The following is an 18,509-nucleotide window of genomic DNA, read 5'->3' on the forward strand; positions in this document are numbered from 1 at the left end:
CATTATTTAAAAATTAAGCAGATCTGCTTGAGAATTAAGTGTGAGGGCATACTCATGAAATGAAAGGATCCATAGGAGAATGGAAATGGAATTTACCATCAAAACTGATAAATGGGTGGGCCATACTTATAAATTTAAGTTCAAAAACTCGATTATCGTAATTTTTAAATCTGACTCTTATTGTCAAATTTAAGGTCAAGTTTGTAAGCTCTCCTTTTATTTTTAACATTTTTTTAATTTTTAAAATATTTGTTTCATATTATAATGTTACATATTCTTTCTCTAAAACATAAAATATAATGTTAAAAATTTAAAATAAATAATATAGATTACAATTTTAAAATATAAACATATAGTCTAAAATTTAAATTTAATTTAAGAATTGAAAATATGTACTTTTTTAGGGATAAAATAAAAGAAGATCTAAATAGGCTATTCGAGCTCAAGCCAGTTTTTACATGATTGGGTTCAGAAGCCCAATTATATTAAAAATTCTTAATTTTTTGTCAAATTTGGCTTGTATTTCCAGCTCAATTTACTATGTCATGAAGATGAACGAATTTTGTGGAATCTGGCTGTGATGTGGATGGAATGGAAAAAGTTCGCCTTCATCAACCAAGAGCATGCATGCATGCCACTAAGTAATTCCATTTCTTGACGGAAGGTTTATATGCCAATAACTGCGAGGATTGGTTTGTTCATTTTATCCACGACATGGAAAGTACCTTACACTATGAGCGAGCCTCCTGTCGATGAACGCAGAAACTCGCTCCACCTTAACTACCTATTCTATCTTTTCTAGGCTCCTCTTCTTAAGTTTTTTAAGAAAAGAAGTCCCCTTCCGGTCAAACAAAAAAAAAAAACAAAAGAAAAGAAGTCCCCTAGGGGGAATTCCCCTTGAACGGCTTGTTATATGTACTTGCAAGAGAGTGTCATATCACTAAATCTCTCTCTCTCTCTCTCTCTCTCTCTCTCTCTCTCTCTCTCTCGGCGGTGGGTGTGTTGAAAAGGGAAGAAAATAGCTAGGCTGGGCCAAGTGCCAACTATTATGGGAAGCTGTGGCTAATGTTATTCGCGTTAGGCCCTCCCAAAGCCTCAGATAAATTCATAAATCATGGCCTTCAGATTATTTTAGCCAACCATAATATTACGGAAAGAATAGCAATATTACAGGCCATGTCACGCAAGTAGCAGCAAAGCTAGCTAAGTGAGCAACAATTTGTCTCACCAAAATTAAAGAGGAAAAAAAAAAAGATAAGTTGCCAACATACTAACCCGGTGACTGCTAATTATTTAGCAATTAGTCGCTTCATGCGTTGGCTTCAACATGTTTTGTCGTCGTCCTTATTCCTTAACAATTTAGTTCCAAGATGCTCAGATCTCGTGATTTCATCAACCACGCCGTTGATGTCCATAACGAAGATCACCTTAAATCACCAAATGGGACTTTGAAGGGATCAGATCTCTTCAATCTGTTCATCACCATCAAACTAATCCCCGCTATAATCCTCAAGCAAAACTCGATTAACTGAAACTTTGAAGTCCAACACTGGAGGCACCAGGAAAAAAGGGGCTCTCTTTGCTCTGTTGTGGGCTTCATGCGAAGAGAAAAATGAGAGAAAATAACGGACGAAGGACAATACAGAAAGGAAGAAAGAAGAAAAATCCAAAATGTCGCAGACAGAAACTGCGGCAAAGTATTGGATTAAAGGGACCAAAGATATCGTTTTTCAAGGCGTGCGTGATTCAAATGGTGACTAGCGGAACTCATATTACTGCGTTAGGAGCAGAAGAGACAAGACTCCCGTTAAACTAGAATGAAATTACAAAGGGGGAAGGGGAAGGGAGGTTATTTACAAATCTTGAAGAAGAATGTACGGCAAGCACGAGATCAACATTCGATTTGTTCCTAAAGTTTGAGGTCGAGGCATCAACAGTGATTGAGCGAGTGAGGGAGCTGAAGAATTTCGGTATTGCAGCTAAATTTAAAAGAGAAAGAAAAGGGGCCAGACGCATCGATCGTACAAAAGGCAAATAAAGGAAGTCAGTTTCTGAGTTCTGAGGCCACACAAGATCCGAGGAGGCGGCGGCGTCATATATAGCTCGAAAGCTGAAAGCAGTGAAGATGTTTCAACTTTTGGGAGAGCAGGCGGCGAGAACAGAGGAGATTCTGGGGGCGTCGCCAGGCACCAAGTGAGCCTGCCTCAGCATCAACGACTTGTACATCTGAATGATCATCTTCTCGTCGTACTCCTTCAGAGGTCCCCTCCCGAAGCCCAAGGCGGGCGTTCCTCCGCCGAAGCCCACCACCGGGCAGCCCATGTTGAAGCTCATGGCTCGCGAGTTGGCCACTCTCATCATCATTCTCACGTAGGCGTCCCTCAGCCACAGCAGCATCTTCTTGGGCGACGGGATCCTCGTGAATCGGATCCTGGGGGCCATTTTGATCCTCCAGAAGCGCCTCCTCCGGCCGCTCCCGAGCTTCACCCTGCAAGTCCTCCTCCTCCTCCGACCCGACCCATTTAATCTCTGGTATCCTCTCCTCTTCCAGTACTCCTTCAATCCCTTCAAGACGCTCACCGAAACGCCTTCCATCCCCTCGTTTTCTTGTTGCAGGGAGAAAGAGGACGGGAAGCAGCAGAAAAAAACGGTTTAGGGTGGGTGAGGGAGTGAAGAGGGCAGATAATCAACTTAAACAATGCACTGACACGTCCACCTATATATTCCCCCGCTTTTTCTTATTCACGTCGCTATTATTATGTCAATATTGAATAGAGCAGATGATCACGAATCCACCGTTCTTATATTCACATCCAACATATATTTAAAATATATTTCGGCTGAAATCCGAATTATTTGGCCATATTAAAGTAGTAGATAATTTTCATGAAATATATTAAGTGGAAAATAAATAATGGTATAGAAAATGGGTGAGGATATTTAATGAGAGGGGAGGTGGCATGTGCCCTGTTCGTGTCCCAACTCCCAAGATTAGTTGGATTAGCATCTTGTCATGATTTTGGGGCGCTAATTTTATCAATTCGGATCGTAATCTGGTTGAGGCCAATGGGGCAGAGGAGTCCAAATCAAGAACCCCCACAGAACATTATACCAGTACAATACATTCTCTTATTATACCAAAAACAAATTAAATATACTAAACATTAGCTGCCGCATCTCGTTATGTTATACCTATCCTTCCTCTGTCTTTTTATACAATAATTATCATTTTCAAATTGATTCAACGGCTGGGCTCCAAATCTGAGCATATATATATAGAAAACATATACGGTCCTATCGTCAAGTAATCGCTGTTGTGTGATATTTGAAACAATAAGCACAATGTCTGCGTTTGGTTGCGCGCCTATTTAGGAAGGCCAGCTTCATTTCCGATCTAAGATTCCCAATTAATTCCTTGATTAATGAACATCTTCCATGATTTGACGAACCCTGGCGTTGACAACCACCGCCCTCAGTTTCATTTACTGGACGGTGGGGAAGCCTCAACAGAATTTTGAGACGTAATTAATGTCCAGAAAGAACCAAGTAAAAGGTGAATTGTATTCCTAATCTTAACTTTGATTGTTTTGAGGGGAAAAAAATTTATTAGCCCGACTTCACATGAGTTCGGAGTAATTGGAATTTAGGGGATTCATAAGTATATTGTGACGGTGAGGTAGGTGAATATGTACGACTGAGAGACAATGAACGCCTTATTATCCATTAATTTGGTTTACAAAGTTATTCTTTTCATATCCGAGATAATGAAATACCTCCCTCCCCGACCCAACAAAATATACTATTGCGTTGATGCGTGCGTATTCTTTTCTTGGATGTAGGATGAGTATATTCAAAGTCAGGGTCTTGGCAGTGTCAGCCTGTTAGGTGTCGCGTCGTAATATTTGTTATTAGACATGCTTCCACTGGAATTATAATTATAATTTATAATACAGAAAAAGACTTGAAATTATTTCACGTTGAGCGTGACGGTGTTCTGGTCAAGGATCTGAGAAACCGTAGTCGATCTTCATCCATGGGACCATGGCAACGACTGTGAATGAGAGCATATGTAACATCTGATTCTGATGCTGTTCGCGAGAACAGGTCAATGAGCAGCAAATGCATAAACAATAAAAGATTGGCCCCCTTCGTATGTTAATTCGCCAAATGCCAATATGCGATTCTATTGATTTCATCGTCCTAAAAAGGGAGGGAGCGTACAGAGTACGTAGTGTAAAAGAACGACTAGCGAGCTGTGCTTGCAGGGTCAGGTTGCAATGATAAGTGAAACTAACAAGATCAACTGAATTCCAAAGACCAAGCTCAATCGTAACAAGTGTCTTACATGTCAACTAATTGAAAATGAACCTTCTGCATTAAATGGACAACCCACAACATGTGTACAGGTTCAATTTAACAGGAATGAAAGGCCAATCTGGGAATTTCGTGGTAGAGACATATAGCAATTGATCCCAATATTCACCGGTTTTGTTGCCAACTATCAACCCCATGAATTAATTACTGCTTACGGTTACTAATCACAATGAGAAACTGCGCAATGTATGCTTGTCAAATTACTTTCAACATTTTTTTGTTGAATTTGATTGGAAAAATTAATTTTTTAGTTCTTTAATTTTTAATTCACTTATAATTTAATCTCTTAACTATAATTTGATGCGATTCAATTTCTCGACTACGACTCACTGTGACTTAATCCCTGAACTTTTAACTCATTTATAACTCAATTTTGATTTTTTATTTTTTAATTATCCCTATCAAATAAAAGGGATAAAAAAAATACTCATATCTTACTCTAAAATACCCTCATCTTATTCTTAGATGCTGGATTTGAATTAGCATGAAAAAAGAGAGCTAACAAAAGCTGAGGGACTGAGGTTTAGATGAATCTAAAGTTGAGGGACTAAATTACAAACAGGTCAAAAGTTAAAAAACTAAGTTATAAAATTACAAACAGGTCAAAAGTTAAAGAACTGAGTTATAAGTGATCTAAAAGTTAAAGGACTAAAACACTATTTTTTAAAATTGAAAAAAATCTTAAAACTTATTAGTTTTATCTAAAGCTTTACTCATAATAAATATACATAATTTTTCTCAATCTTGCCAACATTTAATGTGACAAAAAGAAAAACTTATGATAAAAATTAAATAGCATAATTTATAAATATGATTAAACAATTATTTCCTCTTCATGTCTTATAAATAGGATTCCAGGAAATATGTTTTCTTTACAAAAATGTGCCGACTCGATGCCGACTCAATGCTTGTTTTGCCCTTATTAAATTTCAAGTTTGCAATGCATTCCTTGTCTCATGGGGCAGAACAACTGAAGTAGATATTTAACCAGACCAGTATTTATTTAAGGATTTACCTTCCGAGCTGTGTTTCTTCCATAGTACCATGCAACATGGCTTCATTGAATCCTGTTTGTGTAGCAGGTAAGCTTTCATAAATATTGTTTAGTTTAACTGTTTGAAATGGTTCTTGGGGATGGAATTAAATAAGCGGCAAATCAGAAAGAAGAGTGCCCAGCATTAATAAGAGCAAGTCAGCAACCTTCATTATGGTCAATTACGAGAAACAGGAGACCAGAAGATATGAGGGCTTATTTAGTAAACTGTTTTAACTTTTAAGAATAGTATTTTATTTTGCAGAACCAAAAAAAAAGTAAAAACATCTGTTTAATAATGTGTTTTTAAAAATTATTTTAAAGAACAATAAAATTAGATATTATTTTAAAGAATAAAAAATGAAAACATATTTTAAATATTATAGGATTATTATTCTGAAAAACAAAAAGAAAAATAAAAAACACACGTTTTTCATCTCTTTTTTTTTGCTTTTGAAAACATGTTCAATAAAATATCAATTCTCAAAATAATGGAACAAAAATAATTTTAAACAAGCCCTTGAAGTTTTATAATTTTTTTTTCAAAAAAAAAAAAAACAGCAATGAATGCAAGGGGGGTTCTCCGCTTCTCTGTACTGATAAATTATAACAGAATTTGGGTCAACCTTATGCTGGAGCGGCCCACATCGCGTTAGTGAGTTCAAAGCTTACAAATGAATACGTTTGGGTAACTTATCCCCAGAAAACAAAAAAAAAAAAAAAACCCCAAGAAGACCTGTGCATAATTGAGTCAACCCAGGAGAAATAGAAGACGTCATCGAAGATCAACATAAGTTTACTACAGTCCGATCGATCAAATTCTTACTTGTCATATTCCATTAATCGGAAACACAGATCAGACTCGCGGGCGAACTATCTAGTTAAATTAACAGACTGGAAAATGTCACAACGGGACAAGCAATGAATTAGATACAACTACTATGAATCTGTGGTCGTCACTAGCCAACAATCGACCCGCACACAATGACATTACACTATATCTAATAGCATCGATATATATACTACTACAGGGAACCAAATCAAAGAAAATCTAGAGCACAACAGCGTTGCAGGATATTTAATTAGCACACTAGGCATTTGAAAATCAGTAGTGGGGCTGAAGTTACTGAACCGACCTATTTCCTAACCTTCTTCGCAGGTCTAGAAGGTTTGATGGGTATGGAAGCAGTCTTCCCCTTCAGAGGGGTAACTTTGGTCTTCTTCTTCTTCATTGCTTCGGGAGTCTTAACCTGACTTAGACGCTTCACTTTCCCGTCTTTCCCAGCCGACGAGACCATCGACTTCTTCTTAGCATCCCTGTGGGCCTTCTTGAGAGCCTCCGGCGTCTTGGCGTGACTCAGCCTCTTGGTCTTCAGCCCCTTCTCTGCGATCTTCTTGGCAGCCTTCTGCGCAGGCGTCGCACCCTTCTTGCTTGGTTTGGCAGTCTTGGTTTTCTCCGAGGAGGAGATCTTGAAGGAATTCTTCACCTTGAACAGCCTCTCCGATTTGACAAACTTCTTGAGTTGAACAGAGAGCAGGGTCCTGAAATTTGGGGGCAGCAGTGGACTGTGTTTGTCCTCGATGAACTTGGTGATTGCTTGCTGACTGGAACCCGTGCGGTCGTTCAATGTAGAAATGGCGTCCGCGATCATCTGCAAAAGAAACGAGAAACAGCGCCGGCTATTAGCAGAGAGAAGATCGTAAAGAATGTTAGCGACGAGGAAGGAAAGAAGAGACAACATGGAAATAGGGAGGGTGGTGAACGGCGGAGGTGAATTTCTCCTTAGCATTGGCTTTGGCCATGTTGGAGGATGAGCGCAAAAAATGGAAGATAACTGAAAAGTTGGTCTGACGTCACAGGGGAAGGACGTTTCGGGAAGAATGGGCAGGGGATGCATAGTAACAAAGAGAGCGTTTTGAATTTCAATTTTTTATTAATGGGTTTTGGCGGTATAACTTTTTGGCATACGTGGATAGTCTTCCTTTTCATTAGATTTTTACTCCCATGAAAAATGTAAATGTGAATTAAATTGTAAGCACTTACTCCCTTATTTCCTTTTTATTGTTAGACATGAATTTTTTTATTAGAAGTAACTTACTTGAGATTTAGTTGGATATTCAATAGAGACATATTTTTTAGTAGAGATTAACCTTTTTTATTATATCTAATCCTTATTAATTACTCCCTTCGATTTTATTCGTTATTCATGTTGTGAGAACTAATCATTTTTATTACATGTAGCTTTAATTGATTGCTCCTTCTGATTTTGTTTATAAAGTGGAGAGATAATATTTTTTTATCCTTATTTTATAAGTTATATCATTGTATTTCTATCACAATTTTTTTATTTTACTCTCTATTAAATATTAGTGAAAGAAAATATGTTATTAAAATGTGTGTATTCAATGGAAATAAAGTTGAAAAATTATTAATTTTTTGAGTTTTAAGATTTTATTGATTGTGATAAAACATGTGAGAAATGCTCTATGAAAGGGATCATAGAAATATATAAACTACTGCAACCCCTCTAATCTCCATGCTACTTAATTATATATACCATCACAAGTTCAATGCCTTTCATGTTTTTAATTTTTTTTTTTGGTCGTTAGCAAGCCTGCGCATCTTTATCCATTGTGTATATGACATAAGACTACCAAGAAGCCGTATAAATATAAACAATGCAACTCACTCAAGGCCCCACCATTCAGTCTCGATTGATGATGTTACATTCTCACAAGTTGGTTGTAAATTTATCCGGTTGAATTTCATGTTTTTTTATTTCATGCTTTAATATTAAATGACAGATAAACATGTTTCTATAAATTTTATTTTAATTTTCAGATTACGATCCGAATTGATAAAATTAGCGCCCTCGGGCCCATGCAATTCACTGTCAATCACTCAATTGACACTGGACGCGAAATGTGAATTAGAGTTGAGAAAACAGACCGAACCCGTCCGACTAACCCGTATAACAGTAGGACCGGACTTAAAAATATAAATCCAAAATGATAAATCAGGCCCGTTCAAGCCCGTTTAATCTAGAACTTAAACGGGCTGACCTTGCAGGGTTCGAGGGCCAGCTCGTTTTAAGCCTGCATATATATTTTTTTAATTAATTCTCATAATTTTTACTCTTTTTAGATTTGAAAAAAAAATTAAACTAAATCTCACTCCACATCACATATCAGCCCACATCTACTGAGGATGAAAGGCAACAAAAAAAGGAAAAATAACAATGGAGAATCATTGATAAAAAATTATATCAGTCAAGGATCACTTGTTGTCAAAATTCGAGTGGATACTTGTGAATTCGGGTTAGCCTTTATCAATAAGTATTTATTTAGGTTTTAATAACAACTCATTTTAAATTAATAATAGTTCATTGTAGTTTGTTTTTCATTCAGATTTTGACAACAACTGATTCTTAATTAATATAAATTTCATACAGAAATCCTTGGCTGCTATTTTCTTAAAAAAATATAATTTTAAATCTCTTAATTCATCTAGATCCACGATAATGATTCATTCAATTTAACACTTACTCTTCTTTCTTCAATATGCCTCTCTATTTTTTGCCGCTACAAGTTGTCTTTGCTCTTCAGCAAGTCATCACATCGTCGTCCCCGTCCCTATCATCATAACCCACAAGTCATCCTTGCTCCTATTTTTGCTCACTCTTTAGTTGTCCCTGTTGCTCACTCCGATAATGCTTCCTCCTAAGAACCAAATCTCAACAGTGCTTAACTAGTTAACGTTCATTGTCATTGATCTTCCAAGTCCTCCTATCACTTATCATGCTTATGCATTTGTGACTCATAAGTTAAGTTCCATCTAATACACATATACTACAACAGAATAAGCTAAATATGACGGATTATATTTGACGGTTATAAGTGAAAAACGACAAATAAAAAAGGCGCTAAATACTTGACAGTTGTTTTAAAAAAACCGTCAAGTATTTAGTATATGTTTGACGATTATATTGGCATAACCGTCAAATATATATGCATCCCAGATTTAATTTTTTTATAAATATATTTGACGCTTTTTTCCAAATAACCGTCAAGTATTTTGGAATACTTGACGGTTATTTGTAAAAAAGCGTCAAATATATGGTTCAAAAGGAAAAATAAAAAAATTAATTACTTGACGCTTGTTTATTAATAACCATCAAGTATGTCTGCATTTAATTTGACGGTTGTTTCATAACAAGCGTCAAGTAATAAATAATTGACGGTTATTACGAAATAACCGTCAAGTATTGTCTTTTTTATGGTTATTTGTAAAAAAGCGTCAAATATATAGTTCAAAAGAAAAAATAAAAAAATTAATTACTTGACGCTTGTTTACTAATAACCGTCAACTATGTCTGAATTTTATTTGACGGTTATTTAATAACAAGCGTCAAGTAATGAATACTTGACGGTTATTATGAAATACCCGTCAAGTATTGCCTTTTAAATTTACACTTCACAACCTTTCATTTTCACATTTCTGCAGCTTGAACATTTTTGAAAACATATCCAAAGTGCTCGAAAATCATTTTCCGTCACTAAAACTGCCCAAAAACACAGATTTAGACTCAATTCTTCTTGGGTTTTGCTTGTGGGTTTTATTTTTTGGGGTTTGTGGGTTGTTCATTCATCCAAATCTTCATTTCAGGCGTTTTGGGTTCGTTTTCCGTCTTCCATATGTAAGTTTAATTTTTTCTTTATCTATTTAATTCGTTTTTAGGTTTAGTGTTTAGGGCAAATCTAACTTCAAATTCCCCTACTTGCTTTTCAACAGTGCAAAACGCGAGTTGTCTTCTTTCCTCCTTCCCCTGCTCTTCTTCTTCGTCCTCGTGCTCTGCCTCTCTTAAGTAAGTTGGCCTATCTTTCTTCCTTGTGATATTGTTGTCAATTGATTATAATTAGGGAGTTGATTGGAATTAGAAATTGGAATATGAATTTTTTGTTCATTATAACTACAATTTATGATTGAATGTATATATGCTTTTGTTTTCAGTTCTTTGTTAGTTCTGAAATTAAATTTAAGATTATATAAAAATTAATTTACTGTTGGGCATTATATGAATTTGTTGAAAATTTGCTTCCCTTGTTGTGGTGATGATGATTAATTCTGTTATTGGATAACTTGATTAGAAATGATTGAGTTATATTGAATTTATAGGACAAAATAGATTATTGGGATAAAATTTTTATATCAATTGTTGCTGGATAACTTGATTAAGTATAATTAAATTATATGAGTTTCTTGTAGGACATTATCACCCATGCCCCTATCACATTACCTAACAAGGTATATATTAAATTTAATGATACTTAAATTATAAATTTTAACAACTTTTGTTATACAGCTATTAACTTGAATTTGTTGTAACTCTTTACATACAGTACTTTGAGGATGCCTACTGTATTCAGTATGCAGCTGCACATATAGAGGAAACCCTTGAAGAGGTAGCTCATGTCGTGTTTAACATGTGGATAGCAGCAGTGGCTATGCCTAATTAATTTTGGTATACACATTTATTTTTTTAGTTAATTTTATGTCTGAGGCCAATTAATTTTAAAATTTAGACTTGTAAAGTAGGTAAAGTTATAGATTTTTTTATGGCATCGGGTTTAGAGTATAAATAGATATAAGATAAATTAAAGATATTTAGATTGTAATTTTAATATAAATAATAATTCAATTATTTTTTATTGTTGGCTGGCTAGTATATATATTTGATTGCTTTGTATTTGCAAGGGGGCTGCTTTCCAACTTTTAAAAAAACCCATCATAAATACTTGACGGTTATTTAGAAAGAAACGTCAAATATAAGTTTAAATAACCGTCAAGTATGTATGAATACTTGACGGTTATTTCGAAATAATCGTCAAGTATTTGGCACACAAAATTTACAAAAACATATTTGACGCTTGTTATAAAATAACTGTCAAATATTACTAAATACTTGACGGTTATTTTAAATAACTGTCAAGTATATTGCTACAGTATATGCAAATGTTTAAGTGATTACTTGACGGTTATTTTAAAATAACCGTCAAGTAATCTCTAAAATATTTGACGGATATATGACGCCTCATTACTTGACGGTTAAAAACTGTCAAATAATTTCTAAAATAACCGTCAAGTAAGAGGGTATTTTGTAATAGTGATATTGTGCTCGTGCTCTTTGTTTTCCTCGATCTCCTAGTCCTATATCTTAGTCCTTCAAGGCTCAATCTCGTCTAATTTTGATTGGGTATTTGTCGGTTTAGCCAATCCATTGCTTTTTGTATTGCTATTATTTTATTTGTGTTTTTAATTCATTTAGATGTTATTTAGTTAGTTTTTTTTCTATCTTTCTTGATTGGATATTATATTAAAATGAAGTAATTTTTTGTTTGATTAAAAAAATTAAAAAAATAAAAATAGTTAAAAGAGCCAAAAGCCCATAGGGCCAACCCTGAGCCTGCTATGTTAAAGGTCAGGTTTCGTATATCAAGATTTTTAAGAAAACTTGGGTTTAAAAAGGTTGGCCCTTTTAGGCTGGAGCCCTTCAAAGGCCGGCCTTACAGGGCCGGACTGACTCCCTTTTTCCCAACTCCAGAAAATATATATATATAGACACACACGTATGTGCACATACGAACATACGCACACGTATGAGTTATTGTGGAAAGCTTGAGAGTTCTGAATCATAAATCTTATACTTTATAATTTAATTTTCATAAAAAGAAATTAAACATTAAAGGCTGTCAAGTTTTATCTGTTTTTTCCTGGCCTTTCACAGTGCACTGTGAATTTATTATTATTATATTATACTTAGACTTGGAACTGTGTGTATTTTTTTTCAACTTATGTCTCCACAATTTTGCATGAACGAGGCTTAATACATGTGAAATGGTAACATTAGGATTTAGGAGTCCTTGAAACGCCTGCGAAAAGGTCACAGAGAACATGCTTGCTCATATTTATCTATCTTCCCAGGCCAGCACGAATCATACTTACCCTCGTTAGAGGTCTTTAGACGTGTTTGGGTGATTTTTTTATTATATTTTAGGAAAGCTAAGAAATACAATGATTAACTTTAATTAATTCCTGGTATAAATATTAATTCTAAGATTCATAAAACGTTCTCTCTCTCTTTTTGACACAAAGTTCATGTCAATTGAGTTTACAGAGGTGACAGTTCAAGCCAAACTTAAATAAATATAAAAAATGTTATAATGAGACTTGAGAGTTTAAAAAGCTTTTTTTATTTTGAGTGTTGGGTTATCTACTCTTAAAAAATTAGGCTAATATATGAGCCTAATTAAGAAATAGAGTTTTATTACAATTATAAGAAATGCTTGAGTTCAATATACAATTTTTTCAAGTCCTCAAACATAATTTTCTTCCTTTTTAGTTTAAATTTTTGAATTAGAGAGGGAAAGGTTAGATACCCGCACGTTCCCATTTCGTGTTTTCATAGAGACTGCCTATTAGTGGATAGATCTCTCAGTTTTGTATTACAAACAGAAGCTTGGAACTTGTTCTCTTATTTTCTTCTATTCTCTTCTTCTTTGCGTGTTATTTGTTGTGAGTATCAAGAACCTAGTTCAGTTTCATAACTTCATTTCCATGTATGATATTCATCTGGCACATCATATAAATTATAAGGTTAGTTTTCTCCTCCAAATACTTATATTGAACTTATTCGAATCATCTGAATAAACTTAAAGAAATTCGAGTCAAACCCAAATCCGAATAAAGGTAGCTTAAATGTCCAAATTTATATTTTATTATTAATAAAGTAATATTAAAATAAAATAAAATTTAAAAATAATTTTTAAAAAATAAAAATTGAATTACATTAATAATAACAATAAAATAAAATAGATATTTAATAATTCAAGTATTTGTGCAAACCCAAAAGCTTAAAAATTTGTAGTTGGGATTGACCATGTAAGTTTTTTAATATGTTTAAATATTTTAAATTTGATTTGAATAAGCTTTCCGTGATCCAATCACTGGCGAGATTACTGGAAAGGGGTGCATAGATGAGTATAATGAATTTTGACTTCTAGATGTATTTTCTCTTGTGTAATTGTATGTTCTCGTCCTTGAAGTGGGGTGGGAGTATGATAAATGGAGGGGACGAACGAAAGGTATCCATGTTGACATAATTTAAAAATGCGTGAATAAAGTCGAAGAAGCCGAGTAAAAGCCAATTGGCCATCCCTTGCCACAAAAAGGCCTTTTCGTCGGAATCTCTCTTTGATCGGCCATTCTTCACTCGCACGCTCTACTACACGCACCCTCTAACCAGAAACAAATAATTAAGTAAATCCAAATCACTCAAAATCAGACGCGTAATGATGGCAAGGCCGAGGGCGAGAACTTGTGCGTTATTTCATATTTGCTATAAAGAATCCCCCTATCCCTTTTGTCCAGACAACGCTTGATCTATCCTCAATCCTCATGGATCATCTGTCCTCCACTTGCTACTCACCTTCAAGAATCCTGCTTTATCTCCCACGCCACAGAGAACAAAGCTATCTATTCTCTCCCCTCTCGGGCATTTAATTAATTCTCCACTTCACCTTCCAGCACGTCCTCTCATACTTTGCAACCGAATAATAACAATAACAACAACAGTAATAATGGCAATGCCAAACGGCCAGTCGAATAGTTAAACACCTGAACAAAACAACATTATTTTCTTCCAACACGAAATCATCAATGACATAATAAATGGCACAAATAAGCAAACAGTCAACAGAGTGCTACGAATTAAACAGCCAAAGGCACAGATTGTGTGCCTCTGTCATCCACTACTATGCGTGGACCTTAATTATTTTGGACTACCATAAGCTACCACCGTCGATCGCTTCTTCCTTTTTTATTTCGGTTATTGCGAGTGTCTGACAATGAAATCCACTTAGACAGAAAGAATATCACATTAATTAAGAATGCACCTAAATGACCAAGTGATAATATAGAAGGAAGAGAGAGGCCGCCGCGATCAACGACTGCAATGAGAGCCCGAATGCTGCAAAAACCTTCACCTTTCCGGCGCTGCTCTCCTCTGGTTGGTATATTGGGAATGCTATTCCGGGCGTGCAATTAGGTCCTTCCGGACACGGCAGTGGCTGTGGCCTGCAATCAGGTCCTCCCGGACATGGTGGTCGCGGCGGCGGCCGTGGACGTGGTTCACATGGACCTGGAGTACATGACGGAGCCGGAGGGGGTGGGCATTCAACGACAGCTGGAGGGGGCGGTGGCGGAGGCAATGGTGGAGAGGGCGGAGGTGGGCACTCGACAACGGGAGGTGGTGGAGGCGGCGGGCATTCAATCACCGGTGGAGGCGGTGGAGGGGGTTGGCAGGGATTTTCACACTCGGTGCACATGGTGCAGGATACTTGATCTTTAGCGACGGCGGAGACGGATGAAACAGTAGCTGCGGAGGAGGTGGACGAGAACAAGAGCACGGAGAGAGCGAGGATGAAGACGAAAGCCATTGAATTGGGCATAGTTTCAGAGTCGGAGGCGGAGAAGAGAATCAAACCGAAAGGAACGATGACAGAAGAAGACGAGAGGGTTCGGGGCTATGGGAGAAGGAGAGTGAAAAATGAAATCACATGGACTCACGAAGCATGTGTATTGGTGACCGCATCATTTGTCGGTGATTTATCTTCCACGGGATAATCCAAAATCATCAAATCCATCAACTCTAGCCATCAACACTCAATTTCATCTTTATTTTATCAACTTACAGCATTGCCATATCTTCATTTCCCGGGGCTGTTTTCTTTTCCCCTTTCATGGGCCTGATATTCCCTGTGTGCTTACACTTTAAGCAACTTATATTTCTTTTAAATTTTAGTTTCTTCCATAGTTAGGTAAGTGCTCTCGCCTCACAATAAGTAAACAGCGGGCTAATTAATCTGTGACGAAGCAAGATACCAGTTAATTAATTAATTTTAGCATAAACTAAGCTGGAAATATTTAAATAACCTAACACTCGAATTTATCTAAACACCCATCAGCGCAGACCGAAAAGTGAGCGTCAGAGTAGGCAAAAGTTGAGCTACGGTAAGCCCAGAGTTATTCGAAGACTTGTACCTGACGCAACAAAATGCAGTTGAAAAGGAAAGCAGTGATCCAGACGAAATTAAAAATGATTAAAGCAGCTAAAATACAGACGTGCATTCACTGCTTATGAACAGCTCATTTACTATATGCTCCTTGTATTTTCTTTATAAGTGATATATACCAACCTTGTTAATAATAATACAAAAAAAATGAATGAAGAATAGAAGTATACAACATCATAAATATACTCTTATATAATAAATTTAAAAAATAATATTATATTTTTTTATTCATGAAAGATAATTTTAGAAATACAGTTTAAATATTATTTAAAAAATTAAACTATAATTTATAAATAAAATTAAATAGACTTTTTTAAAATAGGTGTTGTAAATGAGATCCGAAGGAGTCATGTTCATAGACACTTAGACACGTTGACTGATGATGATACAAATGCCATTTTCATCATGAGAAGGCGCAATAACAAGCACAGTATCATCCACGGAGGCATGTGATGCTGACTGCATAGTAGCAGGAGTTAGATCCGAAGTAAACACAACTAATGAGATGAAATTTTTCATATTTCACAGTTCCAACCCCAGACTGCAGTCAATATATTTTTCTCCTCCATTTTCGTATAAATGTATTTCTCTGGTTTCAATATATTATACGAAATTTGTTAACATAATTTTGCTATCCTACGTGGTTATTAAAATATAATCAAAAATAAAAAAATTCAATTAATTATCAAATCCAAAATCATTAAATGATCATTTTTCATTTTGTTAGGTATTATTTATAGACCTTTGAAGACACCCTAGCTCAGCAGACAGCATAATCATACTAGTATTTATTTAGTATTGACAAGCGGTCTTTGAGAGCAATGCAATTGTACAAAATATTTCCTCGTAAGAAATTGCATAATAAATGAAATAGTTCCTGATGAAGTAACAGGACAAATATATACTTATATACGATTTTACAGTTTATCACCGTAATAAAGTTTAATTATAAATATAATTTGAACTTTCTGTCCTAATGCAGGGGATACATGAATGTTTTTCTCTGTGATCAATCTTAAGAGCCAGAAACCCGGGAAAACGAAGGACCCCAGAAGCATCAAGAAAAACGGACGGTTCAATTTGCCTGGAAATGGAGTGAATGTAATTGATCCAACTATCCAAGGGTTGAGACGGGCAGCAGATAGGAAGAGGAGCAGGGCGTGTGAAGATGTTTTGAGCCTGAGCAAAATTATTGGTAAAGCCTAACATGTGTAATTATCTATAAAAAAAAATGTAGTCTTCAGTTTTTTTACAAAATTATGCATTAAAATTTTATAATATAGTGATTCTAATAAAATATTATATTAATTTGATGGTTAAATGAAAGTCAGTGTTGACAAAGTATTCCTACCCTAGCTCATACATTGAGATAAAATATTAACACTAATATGAGGTAGCAATACATTTTTAACAAAAAAAGATGTAATTAAGACTAATAATATCAGTGATTGATGTAAAAAATTAATAATAATTATATGAATTATAAACAAGATTTTAATAAGGCTTAAAGGTGTCATAGTTTAAAACTACACAACGTCTTAATATTAATATTTGAAAAGAAGAAAATAAAAAGTGACATCATAAGAGAAATTTAAAGCAAGTTAATGCAATGCAAATTAGTATATTATGGATCTTATATTCTTTTATTATGTAGATAATGAACACACATCAATAATTAATGTTATGTTGGGAAAAATTGAATTTTTTTAAAAGAATGAATAATTAATACTTTTTATTCTCTTTCATCTATAATTAAATATATAATAATATAAATATTAATAATACACATATAATAGGAGAATTAATAATTTTTATTTCTTGGAGGGCCAAGGCAATTGCCTCACTTTGCCTCATGGCTTACACGGCCTGAAGAGGAGAGAGAAATAAATGAAGAGATGTCAGGGACTTTTCTTCAAGTGCTGTAATTGCAACGGAGCCGCAAGGAAGAGCCACCGATGACATGGCTGCTAGCTCTTTTCCTGTACGCGCATGTTTATTTTCCTTCCAACCGTTATCTATCCACGCCAAGATTATCAGCATCTTGCTCGTTGCGCGCCTCTTCTTGCCCTTCTCTACTCTTTTTGCGTGTGCATATATCCTACCCTCCCCTTCTTCTCTGCGTGGCTATCCCTGTGCCTTTTCCCTTGTATATTTGCCACTCCATTAAATCCAATCATAAACTGTATGTCATGTACTGATGCTGAGTCCTTTTCATTTGAGTGCACTTGAGATTCCAGTTGGTCTATCCAGCTCCACGTGGAGCCCAAAATCATTCATTCAACATTTTGCTTCTTGCATTTCTCTGCCCCTCTTTTATCCATCCAAGCTAAGAGTAGCCTTTGCGCCTTTTCGCGTATCCCAGCCCACATGCGCCACCCTAGCCTCCTCCCTCCCTTAATTTGTGTAGCTTTTCTCTTGTTGAAGCTCCATTAAATGCAATCATCAACTGTGTCGAAAAAAGATATGCTGAGCTCTTTTCGTTTTAATGCGATCGAGGAGATCAGGAAACATGCATGATATTGAAGCGTCGGACATGATTTCTTAATCTCGGTGTTGTTGAGTACAGGAAAGGGCAGAAATACTAAAGGATTGAATGGCGTCAGCTGAAGCAAGGTGAGTTAACTGAACACAACACGGAAAAGAAGTAAGTTTTCTGCCCCTTGATTACCCTGTTTTCACGAGTTAGATGAACAGACGGGACTGGTGGATAAGTTTGAGGAATGCGAGCGAAAGAGATCTAGAAATAGACGACAGGCTTATTGAAGGGGCGCCGTGCTTCCAGTACGTTGACCATCGGCCAAATAAGTGCTACACTAACAGGGTTGAAGAAATGAAGAAGCAGTACGTTAAGCATCGACCGAATGCAGCGGCTGAACCTCTTTTTTCTTCTGTTTTTTTTTTCCTGGACAATTTTCTTCTGATCCTCGATTGACTTTTTTCCTCTAAAAAAGCATGTATAAATTTTAATTTT

The 18,509-nt window shown here is 35.6% G+C and overlaps 3 protein-coding genes across 3 annotated transcripts; all 3 read right to left on the reverse strand.

Annotated features, from left to right (window-relative positions):
- Positions 1-1,104: 1,104 nt before the first annotated feature.
- Positions 1,105-2,736, reverse strand: LOC129287768 (uncharacterized). Its single transcript, XM_054924004.1, has one exon. The coding sequence runs from the start codon at positions 2,593-2,595 to the stop codon at positions 2,131-2,133; it is 465 nt and encodes a 154-aa protein (XP_054779979.1). The 5' UTR covers positions 2,596-2,736; the 3' UTR covers positions 1,105-2,130.
- Positions 2,737-6,169: 3,433 nt separating this feature from the next.
- Positions 6,170-7,293, reverse strand: LOC129291905 (histone H1-like). Its single transcript, XM_054929447.1, has 2 exons — positions 7,148-7,293; positions 6,170-7,059 (listed from the first exon to the last, which is right to left on the reverse strand). The coding sequence occupies exons 1-2, from the start codon at positions 7,208-7,210 to the stop codon at positions 6,544-6,546; spliced, it is 579 nt and encodes a 192-aa protein (XP_054785422.1). The 5' UTR covers positions 7,211-7,293; the 3' UTR covers positions 6,170-6,543.
- Positions 7,294-14,042: 6,749 nt separating this feature from the next.
- On the reverse strand, positions 14,043-15,217 carry LOC129286411 (leucine-rich repeat extensin-like protein 3). Its single transcript, XM_054922374.1, has one exon. It carries the CDS (start codon positions 14,912-14,914, stop codon positions 14,360-14,362), a length of 555 nt encoding a protein of 184 aa, XP_054778349.1. The 5' UTR covers positions 14,915-15,217; the 3' UTR covers positions 14,043-14,359.
- Positions 15,218-18,509: the final 3,292 nt, after the last annotated feature.

Source organism: Prosopis cineraria, unplaced genomic scaffold, assembly GCF_029017545.1.
Source record: "Prosopis cineraria cultivar Desert tree isolate PC_DT_omini unplaced genomic scaffold, ASM2901754v1 PC1, whole genome shotgun sequence".
Lineage (NCBI taxonomy): Eukaryota > Viridiplantae > Streptophyta > Magnoliopsida > Fabales > Fabaceae > Prosopis > Prosopis cineraria.

What these genes read in the sequence shown, in the direction of transcription:
- LOC129287768 (XM_054924004.1), bottom strand. Translation starts at nt 2,595, where the DNA reads ATGGAAGGCGTTTCGGTGAGCGTCTTGAAGGGATTGAAGGAGTACTGG.
- LOC129286411 (XM_054922374.1), bottom strand. Translation starts at nt 14,914, where the DNA reads ATGCCCAATTCAATGGCTTTCGTCTTCATCCTCGCTCTCTCCGTGCTC.
- LOC129291905 (XM_054929447.1), bottom strand. Translation starts at nt 7,210, where the DNA reads ATGGCCAAAGCCAATGCTAAGGAGAAATTCACCTCCGCCGTTCACCAC. An exon ending in ACCACCCTCCCTATTTCCAT is followed by an intron (nt 7,060 to 7,147) that starts GTTGTCTCTTCT and finishes TTTCTTTTGCAG; the next exon opens with ATGATCGCGGACGCCATTTC.